Source organism: Pseudorca crassidens, chromosome 4, assembly GCF_039906515.1.
Source record: "Pseudorca crassidens isolate mPseCra1 chromosome 4, mPseCra1.hap1, whole genome shotgun sequence".
Taxonomy (NCBI): Eukaryota; Metazoa; Chordata; class Mammalia; order Artiodactyla; family Delphinidae; genus Pseudorca; species Pseudorca crassidens.
Window position 1 is genome coordinate 132,547,524 of NC_090299.1, and position 21,417 is coordinate 132,568,940.

The 21,417-nt window shown below is 38.8% G+C and overlaps 1 protein-coding gene across 10 annotated transcripts in view; it reads left to right on the forward strand.

Annotated features, from left to right (window-relative positions):
* Window positions 1–21,417, forward strand: part of INPP4B (inositol polyphosphate-4-phosphatase type II B) — a 718,440-nt gene that overhangs the window by 621,855 nt on the left and 75,168 nt on the right. For all 10 annotated transcript variants that reach the window (XM_067736786.1, XM_067736785.1, XM_067736789.1 and 7 more), the window contains 5 exons: window positions 8,091–8,263; window positions 9,577–9,700; window positions 11,197–11,314; window positions 14,552–14,692; window positions 19,320–19,417. In XM_067736786.1, the coding sequence (XP_067592887.1) occupies window positions 8,091–8,263; window positions 9,577–9,700; window positions 11,197–11,314; window positions 14,552–14,692; window positions 19,320–19,417 (654 nt within the window). The remainder of the gene's footprint in view (window positions 1–8,090; window positions 8,264–9,576; window positions 9,701–11,196; window positions 11,315–14,551; window positions 14,693–19,319; window positions 19,418–21,417) is intronic.

Here is a 21,417-nt window from a genome sequence, read left to right on the forward strand (position 1 = left end):
AAACCTTGAGGCATAAGTATGCCTTCCATGATCAGGAAACAGCAAAGAAGCTGGTTTGGTTTGAACAGAGAAAGTGAAGAGGAGAGAGTAGAAGATGAATTTAGAGGTAACTTGTTGGGGGAAGGATTATGCAGGGTCTTTGTATTGAATTTGGCTATTACTCTGAGAAAATCAAGAGGTAATTGGAGGATTTTGAGCAGAGGATTAACCTGATTTGACTTAGATTTTAACATCCAGGCTGTTATGTTGAGATTTGACTGTAGATTGAAAGAGTAGAACCAAGTGTAGTGGCAGCGTCTGGATTCCAACTCTGGTGCTCTGAGTTGAGAGCCTGTCCCCTCAGCCACGGTGCCGCACTGCTTCTGTTCTTTCCAGGAAAAAGCATCTCTAACCTTAACTCTGTACAGATAATTTTTTGCTATCACCCTTTGAACAAAATGTTGTTTTATCAGACACAAATTAGCAGTATTATGGGATAACTTCATGAAAATCAATCCCATCGGTATCTCTTAAAAGTTTACTATGGAATTGTACCTTATGCAGAAATTAAGAATTGCCAAGTATTCATAATTACAATTGAAATATTATTTAGCGTTCTCATAAATCTGATGATACTCACTCCCACAGAGAAACTGAGATAGTCAAAGAAAAAAGATTCATATATCCCATGTGGGAACTGGGGGGCATATAATTATGGAATAGAGGGAGAAATGGTACTGTTTATGTTATGTTTGGTTACTTGCCTACTTACTCAGCACTTATAAGTTGAACCTGTTTACATGAAGCTTTGTTGGATTTGTAGCAATATATATATATATATATATATTTTTTTTTTTTTTTTTTTTTTTTTTTTGCGTAACGCGGGCCTCTCACTGTTGTGGCCTTTCCCGTTGTGGAGCACAGGCTCCGGACGCGCAGGCTCAGCGGCCATGGCTCACGGGCCCAGCCGCTCCACGGCATGTGGGATCCTCCCAGACCAGGGCACGAACCCGTGTCCCCTGCATCGGCAGACGGACTCTCAACCACTGCGCCACCAGGGAAGCCCCTGTAGAAATAATTTTTAAAAGGATGCACTGTATTCCACTGGCCTTGAACTTTACTGGCCTTGAACTGCTACACTCACCTACTTCGCTGCAGAGTAGATAATGTATCTCCCTTTCCCCTCTGGGTGCCTGTGCTCTAATCAGGCTTTCATCAACTCAGTATCCACCACCCCTCTTTTCTCAGTCTTAGATACTGGACAAAATTTAAATGACAAGAGCTGTCTGATGTAGATGTATTGGTGATTTTAGGTTGCTCAATGACCTATGACCTACGCACTTATTCTTAAAAGCTCAGCGTGTTTGTAGGTCAGAGTCCTGAGGTTACAGATTTTTTTAGGCCAAAAGGCAAAATAAGCTCAAGGAATGTGAATATGTGACTCTTCCTGGTCCACTGTAAACTCTGATTCAAAACTTTTGTGCTGCAACCAATGCAGAACTTGTTTGATTAATGGATTTAGTTCCTGGAAACTGTCTTAGCAGAATTTACTTAAGGCTTTCAACTTCATGCTGTGAAATGAGAAGTTTAAGCAGGATATCAGTTGATGCATTTCCTTTGCTGTTTTTCTAAGAGCAAGACTGGAAAGTTTTATGACATTGTTCTCAGACTGGCAGGACTTAAACAAATAATGTTCCCTTGACATGAGAAAAGTTGCCTTTGTTCTTCTCCTAGCAGTGTGTCGAGTTGAGTAGTCCACTCATTTCTCATACAACTGGAAGGTGCCAAGGTCAGTCACTTACCTTGGATCATAGCTCACTGGACACGACGATGATAACATTTGAAGATACACGTTTGTCTTTTGTGTGAATACCCTTGGAGCCTTTAAAACTGCTCCTACTAGGTGCAAAGGAAGGTACAACATTTATATGTGATCTTCCTTCCAGGCTTATCATTAACCTTGCCCTACCTGATACCCATTATTTCTAGATTTGGCCTTGCTTCTTAGCTTTTGGCTCTCTGCTCACCCATACTCTGCACTTTCCTTCTTCTCTCCCACGCCTACTTATTCCATTCCCTATGTCTACCATGGTGACTGCCCACCTGGTTTTCCATTGGTTTTTCCTACGGCTTCAGGCTCAACACTTACTTCCCCTTTATTCCTGCCTTTTCCACGTGCTTAAAGTCATCTCAGCCCCTTCCCCGCTCCCCTCCAGTCCCACTTCTGACCTCCTCCAGTTAGTTTATGGGTTCTGTATTTTAAGCTCCGTGATGGTAGGGGCCATGAGTTTTAACATTAGTATCAACCATAGGACCTCACATTGAAGAGGCTCTATTTGTCGGATACAGCCGGCCCTCTGTATCTGCAGTTTCCTCATCCACAGTTGGTTGAATCCCCAGATGTGGACCCCGCGGATACAGAGGGATGATGGTACTATGCCATTTTATAGAAGGGACTTGAGCATCTTTGGTTTTTGGTATTTGCAAGAGTTCCTGGAACCAATCCTCCATGGATACTGAAGGACGAATGTATTTCTCACGATGGCAGTGAAAAAAGAGGGGAAATTGATATAAGGAATACAGGTTAGCATTTTTTAAAGAAAGATAAATACAGGTTTTTTTTAAATTCCTGGACCAGATTGTAAAGGTGGGCAAGGAGTTAGGAAGACTTGGAGGAGATCATTCTGAGTGGCCAAGGAAGTCACTCTAGGCAGCGCAGCCTCAGCAGGTGCTTTTCTTTCCCTGGTTACTCGTCTGTTGTCTGGATCAGCCTCATTTCTGTGTCCTCTGTCTCAGAGATACGGCTGATAGTTGGTGGCCTCCTATGGCCGGGTGTCTAGAGTCTATGACCAAAGTTGGCCACGTGTAGTATACAAAGGAGTCCTGCTAGAAGGTATCTGGAGAGGAAGACTTATTATTAGTTGACCGCTCAGTGCTGATGTTCACATTGTAAAATTGTACCCAAAAGACAGAGGGACACATAGGTAGCCATCTCTGGGTTGACGGAGGACATAAGCTCTTCAAAACCAACAAGGACTCTATGGGCAGGGATATGATATACCCACTCCCAGCCCTCAGCCTTGAACTCGCTGCCAGTTCTGTGCTACCTGAGGTTTGGGCATCCTATAAAAACCCTGTCAGCTGTGGGATGGGTCTCTGTTCCTCTCAGAACCTTGAACATTTTATCACCCTCCTTAAAGGCCATTCTAATGACTTCACAGTTCATCATCTTCTTAACTTAGGCGAATCCTAAGAGCCAGGCTCATTTCTTCTCTTATCTCCTTGCATAAAGTTTAATGGGCATGCAAGCTGTGAGCTTTTCTTCCCCCCACCCCCATGTCTAAAAAGTGGTGATAACAAAAATAACAACGGCTACAAGCTTCCTTGAAGTGAAGTTCATTATCTTAAATGAGAGAAAGAGACCAAGCACCTGAGAAGAAAATGGCTCGGAAATTGGAAAGAAAGCATTACGCTCTGCTACCATTGGTTGGTATTCGGCTCTTTTTTTTTTCTCCTGAGCAACCTAAGAGCCATTGAGCTCAGAGGACGTGAACAACCTGTACAGGAAATAGATGGTGTGTGGAGGAGGTGAGGGGGGTGCCCGGCAGTCGTTCTTTGAATCCTTCAGTGAATTCACTTGAATACGTTAGAGAAGCTGGAAAACAGGCTCTGTTTGGATGCCTTCCAACACACTTCACAAAGCTCAGGATAAGCTCAGCAAAGCCACACGCTTTTTAATGCTTTCCTGAGGAAAGACTCTGCTTCTTGGTCTCAGGGTTAAGGAGTTTCAGCAAGTTTTTATAGAGACGCTAAAACATTCTCTTCATATTTTCCTCTGTCACTAAAAGGAGCCCAGAGGATAGAATCAACGATGTGGGCACTTATGTGCCTGCTGGGCCAGTTAGCTTCTGTGAGAGGTGTAGGTGACTATATTGTGGTGAGCCCTGAGCTACCCTGCGTCCTTGGGTATATCAGGAGTGTGTGTGTGTGTGTGTGTGTGTGTGTGTGTGTGTGTGTGTGTGTGTGTGAGTAAAATCTCAGTTGAAACGTGAGGAAACTAAACTCAGAAGAGTGGATGTGTGCATTTCAAGATTTCTTCCTTGGACTAGAAAATGCAGAATGAACACCATCTTTATCCCTCCCAGAAAATGGTTTTCCCATCAGGGCAAAATAAACCCCATGTAGATTGTAAGTATGGAGAGACAGGAAGCTGAGAGGGATATGACAGTGGTCTCAGGACCGTCAGGAGTTACTGCTTTTTTTGTTGTTACCCAATATATATATATATATATTTTAATTTATTTATTTTTGGCTGCATTGGGACTTTGTTGCCGCGCGCGGGCTTTCTCTCTAGTTGCAGTGAGCGGGGGCTACTCTTTGTTGCGGTGTGTGCGCTTCTCACTGCGGTGGCTTCTCTTGTTGTGGAGCACGGGCTCTAGACATGCGGGCTTCAGTAGATGTGGCTCGTGGGCTCTAGAGTGCAGGCTCAGTAGTTGTGGTGCACGGGCTTAGTTGCTCCACGGCATGTGGGATCTTCCCGGACCAGGGCTTGAACCCGTCCGTGTCCCTTGCATTGGCAGGCGGATTCTTAACTGCTGAGCCACCAGGGAAGCCCCCAAAAATATTTTTAAAGAGAAAACCAAAGCATTTCTTTTGCCTTTGTGAGAGTGATTTGGAATGCTCATTGGAGCAAAAAGGCTGTTTGTGAACTGACTACTTTGGCCTTTCTTTGGCCTATCCCACCCCGTTGTGTTTATTTCAGAACCTGAGATTTACAGAGTGAATATTAACAGGGAACAAAACCTGAAGCCATCACAATTTGCATTTGCCAGTGAGGTTTTCCTTTATCTGCTGAAATTAAATTGCTTTTTTTCTAGAAAAAAAAATGTAATTTTAGCTTTCTCAAGTATGCTTCTTTATAGGAAGCTTATTAATATCTTTAAGCCATTCTACCTTGCTCACCAACTTGTAAGTTTCTCATTCATCATTAATGTTTTCTTATATTGTCATTTTCCTTAACTTTTAGCCATAAAAAAGTATATATAATTACAATAAACAGAGACACTGGAATATTGCTAGTGTCAGACAAATACCTAACAACACTCCTAGATTTAGAATTTCAGTGTATTTATTTATTTTTCCAGGTCCTTAGTTTTATTCTAGAAGGACTAGAAATCAGGTGATCTCTCTGTCTCTTTTTTAATGTCATTGTAATTTCTGATTGAGTCAAATGGTTAGATAAGTGTGAAGATAGGTTTAGAAGTGAGTAAAGAAATTATCCTGATGCTAATGAAGAAATCTGTGAAGATTCCTCTTTTAAAGATCTTCAAGAAAACCATCAGCTATATTTAATTTGAGCTGTCACTTAGTATCTTCCAAGGGAAAAAAATTAAGTTAATTTTCCATTTTCTAATAGAAAGAGCCTATTACACTTTTGGCCAGGTTATTGACCACTTGACACAGGAGAGTAGGATGCAAAGTGCCCATACAACATGTACCTGCTGTTTGGGAACTGTGCAAATATATAAAAGAGTATATAAATCAGTTACCTGAATGGAGTAAGTGACCAAGTTAGTTCTACTTCAGCCTGGTAAAACAGCGCCACCTACTGCGCAAGGCTTTATCTTATGTTGGAGAATTCTTCAGTAGATCTCTGCAGACCTCAGCACAAAACAAAATAGGTTTTCAGTCTGTTATCTTTTAAGATCTACATCTGGGTCAATTTATTGAGATATTCGTTTTCTGTGTGTGTGTGTGTGTGTGTGTCTGTGTGTGTGTGCACATTCATATTGAGAACAATAATTAGAGAGTAGGAGAGAATGGGAGATAAAAGAATGTAAATATGAAAACAATAGGAATATCGAATATTCCTTCTTGGTGTCTACTGATGTGTCTTTTATTCTGAAAATAAGTCTAAGGTACCTCCATTTGCCCTTTTTACAGCTACTAATGACATAAAAATCAATAGTCACCGAATGCCTGTTGTATTTGAACCACGGTTCGTATTTCATCCTAGGCTGCCCACAGTGATTCCTTTATTAAACGATTGCAGATTTAATAGGCCTTCATTGAATTCCCCTTTCTCTAGTTTTTTTTTATTCCTCTCATAACACTTAATTCTACAATATTTTAAAATAAGAACTCCTAATATTCCTAAGGTATTTTGCATTATAGCATCACATAAGCATTTACATGGAGTATTAACAGGAACACATCTTTTTATTGAGTTGGGGCCATTAATTATCCTTTCACCCATTTTGGTTTATTTCATCTAATCTATTTCACCACAACATAAAATAAGTAAGTGACAATAGATATGGTACAATAATGATTATGATTCTTTTCATCACTACCTATAACTCTTCCAAGGTTTTAACTGATTATTGACCTTTCACATCATTCACTTTTGTAAACTGAGAAGGTCATACCATTTTATTTTATTTTTTTTATTTATTATTATTATTTTCTTTCTTTCTGCGGTACGCGGGCCTCTCACTGTGGCCTCTCCCGTTGCGGAGCACATGCTCCGGACGTGCAGGCTCAGCAGCCATGGCTCACGGGCCCAGCCGCTCCGTGGCATGTGGGATCTTCCCGGACCGGGGTACGAACCCGTGTCCCCTGCATCGGCAGGTGGACTCTAAACCACTGCGTCACCAGGGAAGCCCGGTCATACCATTTTAGATCTTGATTCATAATTAATTTTTCAGCATTCGCTTGTTTCTTTTAAATCATATTTGTATTTTTCCCACTACTGTTAATTTATTTATATATTAATGGAATAGCACACAGTCTGGAATTTATAATGTTTGACATTTGTCAGGGGTTTGATTTCCAAATAAACTGCAATAGGATATAACTTGTTTCTATTTCACATGCCAAAGTCATAATTATATAATTGAAACATGTTAAATTTCTAGACATACAAAAAGCACAGATGGTTTCAGTTTTGTATCCTGATTTGAAGGAAAGCTATTCGAATTCCAAATATTGTCAAAAACTTGATTTTCTCTTACATGTCTATATCTTAAAAGACTTTTGTTATATTTATTATAACTTTACTCATTCAATTAAAAACTGAATATCTGCTATGCTAGCTTCTGGAGATTCAGTGATTAAAGCAGAAATTTCTCACCCTCAGTGAGCTCCCTTTCTTGCAGAACAGCATGGATCACTCTAGAACAGTAAGAGCAAGGAGCTGTGATGCAAACTTTTAGTAAACAGGGATGGGGGGAGGAGGGGATTAAGGGGAAAATCAAGAAGACTTCCTGGAAGAGAGAAACCCTGTTGAGTCTGCAGAGAAGATAAAGTGTTTGTCAGGAAGATATGTATGTGCTCCAGGATTGGAGATAGGATTTGCAAAGACACTGAGATGAGAGACAGCAGGTTTGGGGAAATCCGTGTTGTTCAGCTCACCTGGGACTCAAGGCTTCAAGTGAAAAAGTTCTGAGAGATGAGACTGAACATGTAGGCAGAGGTCAGATAATGCAGGGTCTGTCATGCTTTGGGACTTTGTTCTGAATGTTTTGGTGTGTTTAAAATAGTTTAAGTTAAGGAAGTGAAAGAGTGAGTGATGGGATTCAAACTGATTAGAAAGCCCCCTCTAGCAACTCTGTTGAGAAAGGATTCGAGTAGAATATGACTGGAGGAAGAGGGGTCAGTTATGGAGCGGAATAGAAAGTGGTCCGAAGGAGATGGATAAATGATGATGGGAGAGGGCAAGGGGGAAGATGAGTGTTTGATGGCTTACTATGGTGGTAGAACTGATTTAATGACCCAGTAAATGTGGAGACTGTAGAAGAAGTCCAAGAAATTGTTTCCAGCATAGGAAGAGTTTGGTGGTACCATCCGCTAAGATACAGGCAATGCACAGATTAGAGATGAGTAGAGAAGAGAAGACTTCTACCATAGATGAGTTAGATACACCCAAGTGGGTGGCTGGTAATAGACACCTGGAGTTCAGAGGAGAGATTGGAATTGGAGATCTTTAAATCTAATCTTTGTGACTCCTTAATAATGTGTAGAACTTCACTGAAAAAATAAACAAATTGGTTCTATCTTCCAAGACCTTCCTTCATCTATCCCACTGTTCTTATGCCCCATCCACCCCACAGAGGACTGGTATGAACAGTTGTATCCCCTCATCCTCACCCTGAAGGACTGCATGGGAGAAGTGGTGAATCGAGCCAAGCAGTCCCTGACGTTCGTGCTCCTTCAGGAGCTGGCCTACAGCCTTCCCCAATGTTTGATGCTGACGCTAAGAAGAGACGTCGTCTTCAGCCAAGCAGTAGGTGCCTCTTGATCTTGTGAGCCCAGCACAGTGATGGACTGTCACATAGTATCCTTGGTGAAGATAGATATCTTTTTTTGACAGTTTTCTTTTTTCCTGAATCCTTTTATTTTATATTGACATATAGTTGATTAACAATGTTGTGATAGTTTCAGGTGTGCAGCAAAGTGATTCAGTTATACATACACATATATCTATTCTTCTGCAAATTCTTTTCCCATTGAGGTTGTTACATAATTTTGAGCAGAGTTTCCTGTGCTATACCATAGGTCCTTTGGCAGTTTTCTTTTTAAAGGGATTCTTTTTTTTAAGTTTAGTACCCAGTTTTTCTTACTCATAATAAATGTAAGCCGAATGGAAACAGTGTCTGAGACCTGAAGTATTTATTTCAGCAAAGAGGTGGCCAAGTCTCTGAAATGTCCATGCTGTTTCACAGGGCAGAGAGTCTGTGAAGGAAAGGGTCCCCCATCCTGTCCTCATGTTATGCCGTGGGCTCTCCACACCGTGCACAGTGTGGATGGCAGCCAGGACCGGCAAAAGGGATCTGTTTGCAACCCCTTATTTATACAGCTCCCTCATGAGTCCCAGGACGGGACTTCATAATGATCTCTTTTTTGGTGTTTATAAAATAAGTTCACCAGGCCATAATCTTGAATGGGAAGTTTGACAGGACCACCTCCTTTGCCTACACCCAACCCTAGCCCATGACACCAAGGTTGGCCTCCATCACAATGGCTGTGTTCCTTCTCCCCTCCTGCCTCCACCACCATGATTGAGTTTTATAGACAGACACATGGAAGGAAAGAGACAGAAGCCTCTCCTTCTAAACCTTCCAGACAAAGGGCATGTTTTACCCAAAATATCTCTTGTCCCCCCTATTTCATGCATGACCCAGTAGCAAACGGAGCTAAGTGTCAGGCATTATGCTCTGCCTTATACACGTTTCTCCATTGTGTCCTTTCAACAACTCTGCAAAATGAGAACTATTATCTCTATTTTCCGTGTGCAAAAAAATAAGAACAGAAAGATTTGCAAGTGTTAAATAACTTTTTATGGTTTTGCTGCTTAGAAATGGGAGGGACAGGATTTGCAGATTCCGAGTCCGTGGTCGTTCCCATTTCACAATGCTGCCTTCCCCAAGCCATACTAGAGTAAATGCAGTCAACGCATTTCAAAATGGATATAGAAATAGTTATAATTTTGTTACATATACTTGAACATTTCTAATTATGTCTGTGATGTCTCAAAGACATATATTTTTAAATTAAAGTTTGCTGACCCCAGTAATCTCTTCAATGATTTTTTTTTAGCTTGCTGGATTGGTCTGTGGTTTTATCATCAAACTGCACACAAGTTTGTATGACCCTGGCTTCCTTGAGCAGCTTCACACGGTGGGATTGATAGTACAATATGAAGGACTGCTAAGTACATATAGTAAGTATTGCTTTAGTCCATGTTAAAATAATATTGCTATTCATAAAGATATGTGATCCATAGATTCTTCAGCTAAATATAAAAATGAGTAGTAAACCTTTCTTGCATCAAGCATTAGAGAAAGAATGTAATTTTTAGTTCTTTGTATTCATTTTCCCTGTCACTGTGCTTCTACTCTCATTATGTTTTTTGTTTTTTGTTTTTTTAGTCTTCAAGATTTATTTTATTTTATTTTATTTTATTTTATTTTTTTAACATCTTTATTGGAGTATAATTGCTTCACAATGGTGCGTTAGCTTCTGCTTCACAACAAAGTGAATCAGCTATACATATACATATGTTCCCGTATCTCTTCCCTCTTGCATCTCCCTCCCTCCCACCCTCCCTATCCCACCCCTCCAGGCGGTCACAAAGCACCGAGCTGATCTCCCTGTGCCAGGCGGCTGCTTCCCACCAGCTATCTACCCCACGTTTGGCAGTGTACATATGTCCATGCCTCTCTCGTGCTTTGTCACAGCTCACCCTTCCCCCTCCCCATATCCTCAAGTCCGTTCTCTAGTAGGTCTCTGTCTTTATTCCTGTCTTACCCCTACATTCTTCATGACATTTTTTTTTCTCATTATGTTTTGAAAATGGGATTATGGATTATTTCACAGGCTGAGGCTTTTTAAATAAAGGCTTTTGCCAACCTAGTTTCAATGACTGGATTTTTAAAGTCCCAACTCTGTACTGTCTAGAGCTGCCCTGTTCAATACATAGGTTGGTGTGGCAATTGAACACTTGAAATGTATCTAGTCCAAATCAATAAGTACTCAACGTGCACACCAGGTTTCAAAGACTAGTGAAAAAAGAGTTTTATATTAATAATTAATGAATAATTAATCATAGTATATTGATTTACAGCTGAAATGTTATTTTGGAACTATCAGCCTAAAGGAAAACAGATTATTAAAGTTAATTTCACCGTTTAAAATTTTACTCTTTAAAAAGATGATTACCAGGAAATTTAAAATTATATATGTGGCTCACGTTATATTTCTGTTGTGCAGGACTGATCTAGAATCTTATTTAATTACCTCCTTCTTAGGTTTTATTTGTCAGTGTATTAAGATATAAAACTAGCATGAGCTTGGGTCAGTGACCTTCATTTCAGCCATCTCCATTATTTCTAGAAATCAAATGTCAGTCCTGCCAAGGGAAAGAGATCTGCATGATACTTCGTGCCATAGAAGGATTAAAACTTCTCTCTAACCTTCCAGCAAAGGCATTCCTCTTTCCTTCCCTCAAAGGGTATGTGGACAGCTGGAGTCTATTTAAATGGTTCTTGTTTCACTGATGAAAACCTTCAGACTCAGGAAAACGTATTGAGAATGGATTCGCTGCCTTCAGAAACTCATTCACTAAACTGTTAGAACAAATTCCAGCAGGAAGGTGGAGTACAAAGTGACTTTCTTCAAATAGTATGTTTGTAACTAAGCTCCTTTGCCCTTGTTTAGGTGAGGAAATTGGAATGCTGGAGGACATGGCCGTTGGTGTTTCAGATTTGAAGAAAGTCGCTTTTAAAATAACTGAAGCCACATCCAATGATGTCTTGCCAGTTATAACAGGAAGGCGGTAAGTGGTGTTCATTTCCTAAGACCAAGCTTTGTTAGATATTTTTAATTATCCCCTGACAAAGGAGCCAAGGAGAATTAAGGTTTGGTTTGGAAATGTTTCTTTTGTTCTCTTTGCCTTTTTGGTGAAAAATAAATGTAGGTGACATGACAGGGGAAGATCTTGAAAAACTCATAAAAGTCTCATGAATGTTCGTAAATTGTACTAAAATGAGGTAAGTAGGGTAAGGCTCCCCTATGAAATATGAGAAATTCAAAATAATAGCAGGCATGAGAAAAAAATTTTCTCTTTATTACTATCTAATCTAAAGGTCTGGATGTTTTTACTTTTGCTGGAATCATTTGGTTAATAGTGTCATAATTCTTGAGAGGACTTGGTATTAAATTCCTGGTATTAAAAGCAGCAACATTTTAGAAAAGGTATATTGCTATGTCAGGGGCACATACCACCATTTTTCTTAATTATTATTATTAATTAATTTATTTATTTATTTATTTTGCGGTACGCGGGCCTCTCGCTGTTGTGGCCCCTCCCGTTGCGGAGCACAGGCTCCGGATGCTCAGGCTCGGCGGCCATGGCTCACGGGCCCAGCCGCTCCGCGGCACGTGGGATCTTCCCGGACCGGGGCACGAACCCGTGTCCCCTGCATCGGCCAGCGGACTCTCAACCACTGCGCCACCAGGGAAGCCCTATGTCAATTATATTTTAATAGAGATGACAAAATGTTATATAGAAAGTCCAGAAATAAACCTACAGACTTATGGTCATTACAACTACTACAAAGGAGGTAAGAATATAGAATGGAGAAAAGATAGTCTGTTTAATAAGTGGTGCTGGGAAAATTGGGCAGCTGCATGTAAACGAATGAAATTAGAACATTCGTTGAGTTTACAAAAATAAACTCAAAATGGATTAAAGACCTAAATGTAAGACTGGATACTATAAAACTCCTAGAGGAAAACATAGGGCAGAACACTGTTGACATAAATTGCAATATATTTTTGGATCCGTCCCTTAGAGTAATGAAAACAAAAGCAAAAATAAACAAATGGGACCTAATTAAACTTAAAGGCTTTTGCACAGCAAAGGAAACCATAAACAAAACAAAAAGACAACAAACAGAATGGGAGAAAATATTTGCAAATGATGAAACTGAGAAGGGATTAAATTCCAAAATATACAGTTCGTACAGCTCAATATCAAAAAAAAAACAATCAAAAAATGGGCAGTAGACCTAAATAGACATTTCTCCAGAGAAGACATACAGATGGCCAACAGGTACATGAAAAGATGCTCAGCATTGCTAATTATTAGAGAGATGTAGATCAAAACTGCAATGAGGTATCACCTCACAACCAGTCAGAATGGCCTTCATCAAAAAGTCTACAAATAATAAATGCTAGAGAGGGTGTGGAGAAAAGGGAACCCTCCTACACTGTTGGTGGGAATATAAATTGGTGCAGCCACTATGGAGAACAGTATGGAGGTTCCTTAAAAAACTGAAAGTAGAGTTATCATATGATCCAGCAAGCCCACTCCTGAGCATATCTCTGGAAAAAAATGAAACCCCTAATTCAAAAAAATACATGCACCCCAATGTTCACAGCAGCACTATTTACAACAACCAAGACATGGAAGCAACCTAAATGCCCATTGACAGATGAATGAATAAGGAAGATGTGATACATATATACAATGGAATATTAGCCATAAAAAAGAATGAAATAATGCTATTTGCAGCAACATGGATGGACAAAGAAATGATCATACTAAGTGAAGTAAGTCAGACAAAGACAAATATCACATAATATCACTTATATGTGGAATCAAAAAAAAATGATACAAATGAACTTATTTACAAAACAGAAATAGACTCACAGACATAGAAAACAACCTTACGATTACCAAATGGGAAAGGGGTGGGGGGTAAATTGGGAGTATGGAATTAACAGATACACACTACTATATAAATAACATTGACCTACTGTATAGCACAGGGAACTAACCTATAATGGAAAAAATCTGAAAAAGAATAATCACTTTGCTGTACACCTGAAACACAACATTGTATATCAGCTATACTTCAATTAAAAAAAAGTTATCATAAAGAATGTGTATAATGTTTTACCTTCAGAGAAATCTTTAAATGCAGGCTTGGCTCATTGAATCTTCTCATATTCCTGAAAATTTTGAAATAAACATCAGCCTTCTGTTAGCCAGGCTATTGTAAAGGACACTGAGAGCAATTTAGGAAAGAAAAATAAAGTGTCCATCCTCTGAGGGTAGTGCTAACATCCCTGCTTGCTGGATTGATGGTATTTCCAGATTCTCTAGTTCAAAGCTGAGGTAAGAAACAAGTCTCACTGTCAAGTATCCAGAGTACGTAGCAGTATTATCATACTAGAGAAACTGAAAAGATTTTCACAGAGACTCTCTAATTGTCCTGTTCTTCATTACCCCATACACATATTACAACACCAGCACTCTATATAGTTCAGGAAGCACATGGATTTTCCTAAATTCCAGATGAAACTTGACATTTCTTTAATCAATTCACACTGGATCAGAAGATATCAAGTTTCATAATCTACAAGCAGCTATTCTTATTGACCCTATTTTGTGGATCCTAATTTGAATTTTCAACACTAAACATTAGGGGTAATTTTTAATGGAAATTTCCAAAGAAAAAATGCTCTGGTGATATGTTAATGTTGCAAAATGATCAGGAAAGCCGAAAGGTTACATCTTAAATAATGAAACCATTACATTTCCATCAGGTCATCACAAACGGAGGTTCATCTATAATAACAATTAGGCCATGCTAAAAAATGTATAAATGATTTGGTTCATTAGTTTCACTATATTAAAAAATCCATCATTAAATTGCTTTTCTTATTCTTGAGACTGGGTTTTTAAATAATTAAATCAAGAAAACAAATATTGAAGCTCTTATGCACATGGCCCTTTTATACAAAGATGCACTAAATATTCTTCCTTTCCTATAAAACCTCAGAGTAATGGAGATAAATGTAAATGACTCTTTATGCCAAGTAATTTAACAGTGAAGTGAATGAAATGATTATCAAATGAATTAATAAAAGAAAATAAGCAGATAGAAGCCAAAAACCTAAATCACTGCTATATTCCAACTGTTTTATTGTTTCTTTCATATGAATCTAAAGTAACATTGAATGAAAAAAAGCAAAGCTGCTTCTCTTTGCCCTCCTCTTTCTCCAGTGAACATTATGTGGTGGAGGTGAAGCTTCCAGGCAGAATGTTTGAGTCCCTGCCTCTACAGATTAAAGAAGGACAATTGCTTCATGTGTATCCAGTACTTTTTAATGTTGGAATCAATGAACAGCAAACTCTTGCTGAGAGGTAAGCTTCAGATATAAGGTCGGTACTTGATTTTTTTGTATAATTGTTATGGATATGCTAAATAATTCTACGCGTTCCTGTACATAGAAATTAGATTCATGGGTAACATTTTCCTTTTCGTCAGTACAAAGTTATTTGATATGGCAAGCAGAATTATTCATATTTAAGGATTCCTGGCCCACATCAAATTTAAATATGGCAAAATAACAAGGAAAATATTGGTGTCAATACCAAAATATTCACATGGATTAACTTTCTTCATGTTTCCAAATACCTACATGTGTGTATCAAATTTTAGAATTTTTTTGTGCTTACATATATTTCAACATTGTAAACTCTGCTAGTTGTGTCCAAATTTTCTGGACCTAATAAAACACGCTATTTTTTCCTTTTATTTTACTTACTAAAATATTTTTTTTAATTTATTCAAAAAACTTTTTAATTTTTAAAATTTATTTATTTAAATAATTTTAAAATTTTATTTACTAAAATAATTGTTATTGGAGGATGACAACACATCTTTTCATAATAATTTTCTCAGTTAGATGACAGATGATTGTATGTGATCGCATAAGCAACTGTCAAAAACGCTTTGAGCAGACAAAGGAATTACTTTTGCATCTTACGTGATTCCCATGTAGAGATTATCGAAAACGTGGGTAAGAGTTAAGATTCACAGAACACATTTTTAAAAGATTCTCTAAAACTTCTCAGAGAAAGAAGTTAGTGTCTTTTTTTTTTTTTTTTTTTTTTTTGCGGTACGCAGGCCCCTCACCGCTGTGGCCTCTCCCGTTGCGGAGCACAGGCTCCGGACGCGCAGGCTCAGCGGCCATGGCTCACGGGCCCAGCCGCTCCGCGGCATGTGAGATCTTCCCAGACCAGGGCACGAGCCCGTGTCCCCTGCATCAGCAGATGGACTCTCAACCACTGCACCACCAGGGAAGCCCAGAAGTTAGTGTCTTGCTGTAAAGCCTAGCTGGAAAATTTCCCCCAAAGCAAAACTTTTGAAATGCTTCCTTGTCAATAATTCACTCTCTAAATGTTTCCTTCCCCCATAGGTAGCTGGCATATTCTTTGCCATGACTTGTTATGTATGTTTTAATCCTTTATTAATGTTTTTTACTAAACTAAGACTACCACTACATTTATAGCCGTCTTGAATTTCAATGATGGTGAAGGTGCCTGTTTTTAGCTACTATTTTCAACGATTTCTCCGTCTCTCCCTTTCATCCAAAAGGTTTTCTGGACAACATAGATTTTCATAATTCTCACTTGCCAGTTACAAAATTCCATGCCAGTTTTGTATTACATGTTTAATCTCAAACTGTGTGGAAGCTATTAGTCTCTTGTCTTATAGTATGCTTAAATCAGAATATAATTTTTTTCACTGTATTGTACAAAAAGTTGATTCTTCAATAATTAAGCACTTTTGCAAATAATTATGTAAGATCAGATTATATTCCAGTCATCTTTATATGTTGTCTCACAGCAAATTCACAGGTTGAGGAGAATGATATTTGTGAACATAAATTATACAATTTGGGAGGTAAATGATATTAATGAACAATTGGGGGGGAAAACAGCACTCTAAATTAATTGTCTCTTCTTTGGTACACTAGAGTACAGAGTGTTTGGAGTTTAAATTACTAAGTTAAGACCTGTGAGTGCAGTCTTGAGAGACATGTGAGACTCTCCATTTACAGACTTTTCAAGGAATACTTAGCATTGTATTTTCAAGCCTTCTAGATTAGGTTAATTTACATGTCATTGTTACTATTTTAGATGTTAGTCACTTTATTTTTTTTTAAATGCCCCTCCCCTTCTCTCTCATGTGTCTTGCCTATAAAAATGTATTTTTTCTGGCTTCCCTGGTGGCGCAGTGGTTGAGAGTCTGCCTGCCGATGCAGGGGACATGGGTTCGTGCCCTGGTCCAGGAAGATCCCACATGCCACGGAGCGGCTGGGCCCATGAGCCATGGCCACTGAGCCTGTGCGTCTGGAGCCTGTGCTCCACAACGGGAGAGGCCACAACAGTGAGAGGCCCGCATACCGCAAAAAAAAAAAATGTATTTTTTCATACCTGGATGCTGTTTAAGATACATAGGATTTGAAAAAGAGACACAACTGCAAAATAGAAACACAAAGGGAAGCAGGAAGGCTGACCCTCGGATATCAACCAACTACTACTTTGAGCAAATCACTTTGTTCTCTGAGCTTTATTTTTCTGATTCTGAATTTTGAGCTTTTTCCATCAACATTCACATGTTAGGTATGCTATGTAATCCAGGTATAATATGTTACTATATATGTACCCATAGCCAAAACTTATGTAATGTATATCCATTTTTAAATAAGTAAGTACTAATTAATCTGCTTGGGCTACCATAACAAACTACCACAGGTTGTGTGGCTTAAACAACAGAAATTTATTTCTCAGTTTTAGAGGCTGAGAAGTCCCAGGTTCTGGCCAATTTGGTTTCTGGTGAGAATTGTCTTCAGCTTTCTTGCTGTGTGCTCACATGACCTCTTCTTTGTGTGTGTAGAGAGAGAGAACCAGCTCTTTGATGACTCTTTTCACAAGGACACTAATCCCACTGGTTCAGGGCCCCACCCTCATAATCTTAATGACTTCTTCAGAGGTTCCATCTTCAAACACATCCACACTGGGGGTTAGGGCTTCAACATATGATCTTTGGGGGGACACAACATTTAGTCTGTAACACTAGTATTACTCCAACAAGGATAACATTTTTTAAATACCAGGTGTTTATAATGTCTGAAAAAAGGTAGAAGAGTGTATTTCAGAGTTCAGGCTAACTCTCCTGTAGATTTTCCTGGGTTCGTATTCCTGTCCTCCAAGTTTAACTCAGTAACGTTTTTGAACATTGACTCTGCACCAGGCATTACTCTGCCAAGCTGTGGGACACAGGGAGCAGGCAGTGTAACAAGAAGAACTGACATGATCCCCATCCTGAAAGGACCCACCATCCAGTAAGGAAGACAGTTCAACAAATGATACACCACAGTTTGACTCATACAGTAAGCAAAGATGTAGGAGGGACAGGATTCATGGAGGAAAGAAAGTGATTCACAGATGGGAGAACATTTCATCAGGAAGGTTTCATAGTATATATACACCTTCCACAGGGCTTTGAAGGACAAATCAGAATTAATCAAGCTGATAAGGAAAGTAAGGCTTCCTAGTCAGAGGAGGAATAGCATGTGAAAAGTCCCAAAGGCATCAAAATCCTGCTGGTAAAGTAGAAGGGTGTAATTCCATTCCCACAAACAAAGGGTTTCGGAGGCCTTTGTGGAGACATTAGATGCTAAACTAAAGAGACTGGACTTTGTTCTTACACAGAGAGGAGGTGCAGTGAAGTTTAGTGAGCAGATATGATGAAATGGGTGGTAGACTAACTTCTCCAGCATTTCATTCATTGCCTATGCAGCATCTGGCACATGGCTGAGGTTAAATAAATATTTGTTGAATGAATGAATGATCTGACCATGATGTAAGGGATAGATTGGAAGGGAGGGAACCTGGAGGCATAGCACTTCTCATATTTGGGAGGCTTTATATCCAGTCGAGACTGAATATTACTAAATACCTAAAATGACAGTGGTAAAGAAAAAGAAGGAAAGGACACCGGAGATGTGAATATATCAGTGAATAGTGGATGGAGTGCGGAAAACCAAGGAAATCCAAAAGGGTGCCTAGATTTTGAACCTGAATTAATGTCAGATTATTAGAAACACGCCTATTTCTAAACAAAAGGAGGAGGTGGTTTCAGTTTTTGGTTAGGTTGCATTTGAAGTGGTGTGGGTTAATTCACTTTGAAATTTTCAGTTGACATCTAGAAATACAGATTTGAATGGAGATATTTGGATGAGGATACATGTTGGAAGCCATTTGGATGAGGATACATATTGGAAGCCATTTGCATGGCATCCTTTTATAGAGAGACAAGAGGATTTTAAGTTTAAACCTGAGAAGGGCTTAAAGAAAACACAAGGTCAGTGATATACAGGTAGAAAGTTTTGCCTGAAGAAGGTGGCAGAAGAGCACCAGTACAGAGGCTGGCATCCTTCATGGTGTGGGCAGAAAGAAAGGGCCACAGAAGTGAACCAGTCCCTGGGAGAGTGGAGTACTCTACATGTGCCTACAGCAGTTGACAGTGTGTTTAAGACTGTATGCAGCCCAATGTTCAGTCCTGGTCCTCTGGACCTCTCCGCAAGCTGTCATTGGTGAAGAGGAATATAGGAGGGATAAAAAGAGAGAAGGAAGAGTTTTTAGGTCTTTAGAGATATAACCCTGCAGAGGTAGGGAGACTAACATTAACTGAGTATCAATTATGCAGAGGCACGGGGTTGGTGTTTTAGATTTCATATTTCATTCAGGTTCACATTTGATGACTGTGAGAATATTTTGGTGTGTCAATAGGGATTGGTGGAGTCAGGGCCAGTGGAGACTGGAATATAGTTGAAATCACCTTTGCACAATGTTGCTTAGAAAACAGAGACTCCTTCCTTACAAAACTACTGCCACCTATTTAACAAAGAAAGATTAAAAAAAGTAACTTTCGGGTACTATTTTATAACCCATAACTATTTTCTTTGTTTGTGTTTAGGTTTGGAGATGTCTCTTTGCAAGAAAGTATTAATCAGGAAAATTTTGAACTTCTAAAAGAATATTACACGGTATTTATGGAAAAGATGCCTCCCGATTGTAAGTATGCAAGTTACAAAGAAAAGCAACAATAATAATTTGTTGATTATAATTCTTCGGGAGAGGTCAGACATAGAGGTCAATGGAAGAATAAAGCACAGTGTGGGAATGTGAGAGTGATTTTGAGATTGTCTGCGCCAAGAAGACTGATTGCCAAGGTGGCCTGGCCGACATCTGCCTCGCTGCCCTGATTGCACTCAAGTGTGTCCTGCTGCTTATGCTAGGACATTAATTTCAGTGCCACTAGAAAATATCAAAAGTCAAAAATAAGGAACTTATAATTAAAAATCTCAATTGAGTCCAACAGAAATTTTGTAGAATTCTTAACCATGTAAAAGACTTTAATAAAGATTTAGTTTTCTGATTTATAAGCTACATCAGCTGTATCTCTCACATATATATGTGTGTGTGTATATATTTATATATTTTATATTTATGCATATATATATATGTCTGATAGAATATAAATTTTACAAGTAATAAAAAGTATAAATTAAGGAGCAAATTATTGAATATAGTTATTGCAATATTTATGTGAAAATGTTGGGGCATAAGCCTATAGAACTGTGTTTTACATTTTGTTTTTTGTTTTGTTTTGTGCCATTGTTCAGTTCTGCCGTCCTTTGTCCCACAAAATTAAGCACGTATTTGAGCAGTGCAAAATTAGAGAATAAAGAATGTATTTGGAGGTCATCCATAAGTACTATAAAGAAATAAGTTGAGATACTTAGTTATTCACAATAAGAAACTAGGTTTTAATAAAGCAGGAAATATCTTAATATTTGTTACCAAAAGCTGTAATAAAACTCTACCTGTCATCTATTCACTAGCAATTTGTTCACTGAACTGTATTCTGATACTTAGTTTGAAATATCTTAGGTAGCAGCGTACTTAGGTCTTTTTATTACACAGTTATCTTGCTTCAAAATATTACAGTGGCATAAGCACACGTCCATGTGATTTTATAGTTAGAAAATTTTACTGCTGCTTTTATATTTTATTTCAAATAAAATACTTTTAAAGCAAAAATGAAATTAAGTACAGAGAGATTCTTTGGCAGCCAGAATACTTATGAATTTTCAGTTTGTTAATTACTCAGAAGGTTAATAATATAAACAAAACTACTTTGCATTAGTAATTATGGGGAAAGTTCATTATAACGTGGACGTTGGTGGATCATTTTTTTTCATTATTTTTTTAAACATCTTTATTGGAGTACAGTTGCTTTACAATGGTGTGTTAGTTTCTGCTTTATAACAAAGTGAATCAGCTATACATATACATATATCCCCATATCTCCTCCCTCTTGCATCTCCCTCCCACCCTCACTATCCCACCCCTCTAGGTGGTCACAAAACGCGGAGCTGATCTCCCTGTGCTTTGTGGCTGCTTCCCACTAGCTATCTACTTTACATTTAGCAGTGTATATATGTCCATGCCACTCTCTCACATCGTCCCAGCTTACCCTTCCCCCTCCCTGTGTCCTCAAGTCCATTCTCTACGTCTGTATCTTTATTCCTGTCCTTCCCCTAGGTTCTTCATGACCAGGTTTTTTGTTTTTTTTTTTTTAGATTCCATATATATGTGTTAGCATACGGTATTTGTTTTTCTCTTTCTGACTTCACTCTGTATAACAGATTCTAGGTCCATCCACCTCACTGCAAATAACTCAATTTCATTTCTTTATATGGCTGAGTAATATTCCATTGTGTATATGTGCCATATCTTCTTTATCCATTCATCTGTGGATGGACACTTAGGTTGCTTTCATGTCCTGGCTATTGTAAAAAGAGCTGCAATGAACACTGGGGTACATGACTCTTTTTGAAATATGGTTCTCTAAGTGTATATGCCCAGTAGTGGGAATGCTGGGTCATATGGTAGTTCTATTTTTGTTTTTTTAAGGAACCTCCATACTGTTCTCCATAGTGGCTGTATGAATTTACATTCCCACCAACAGTGCAAGAGGGTTCCCTTTTCTCCACAGCCTCACCAATATT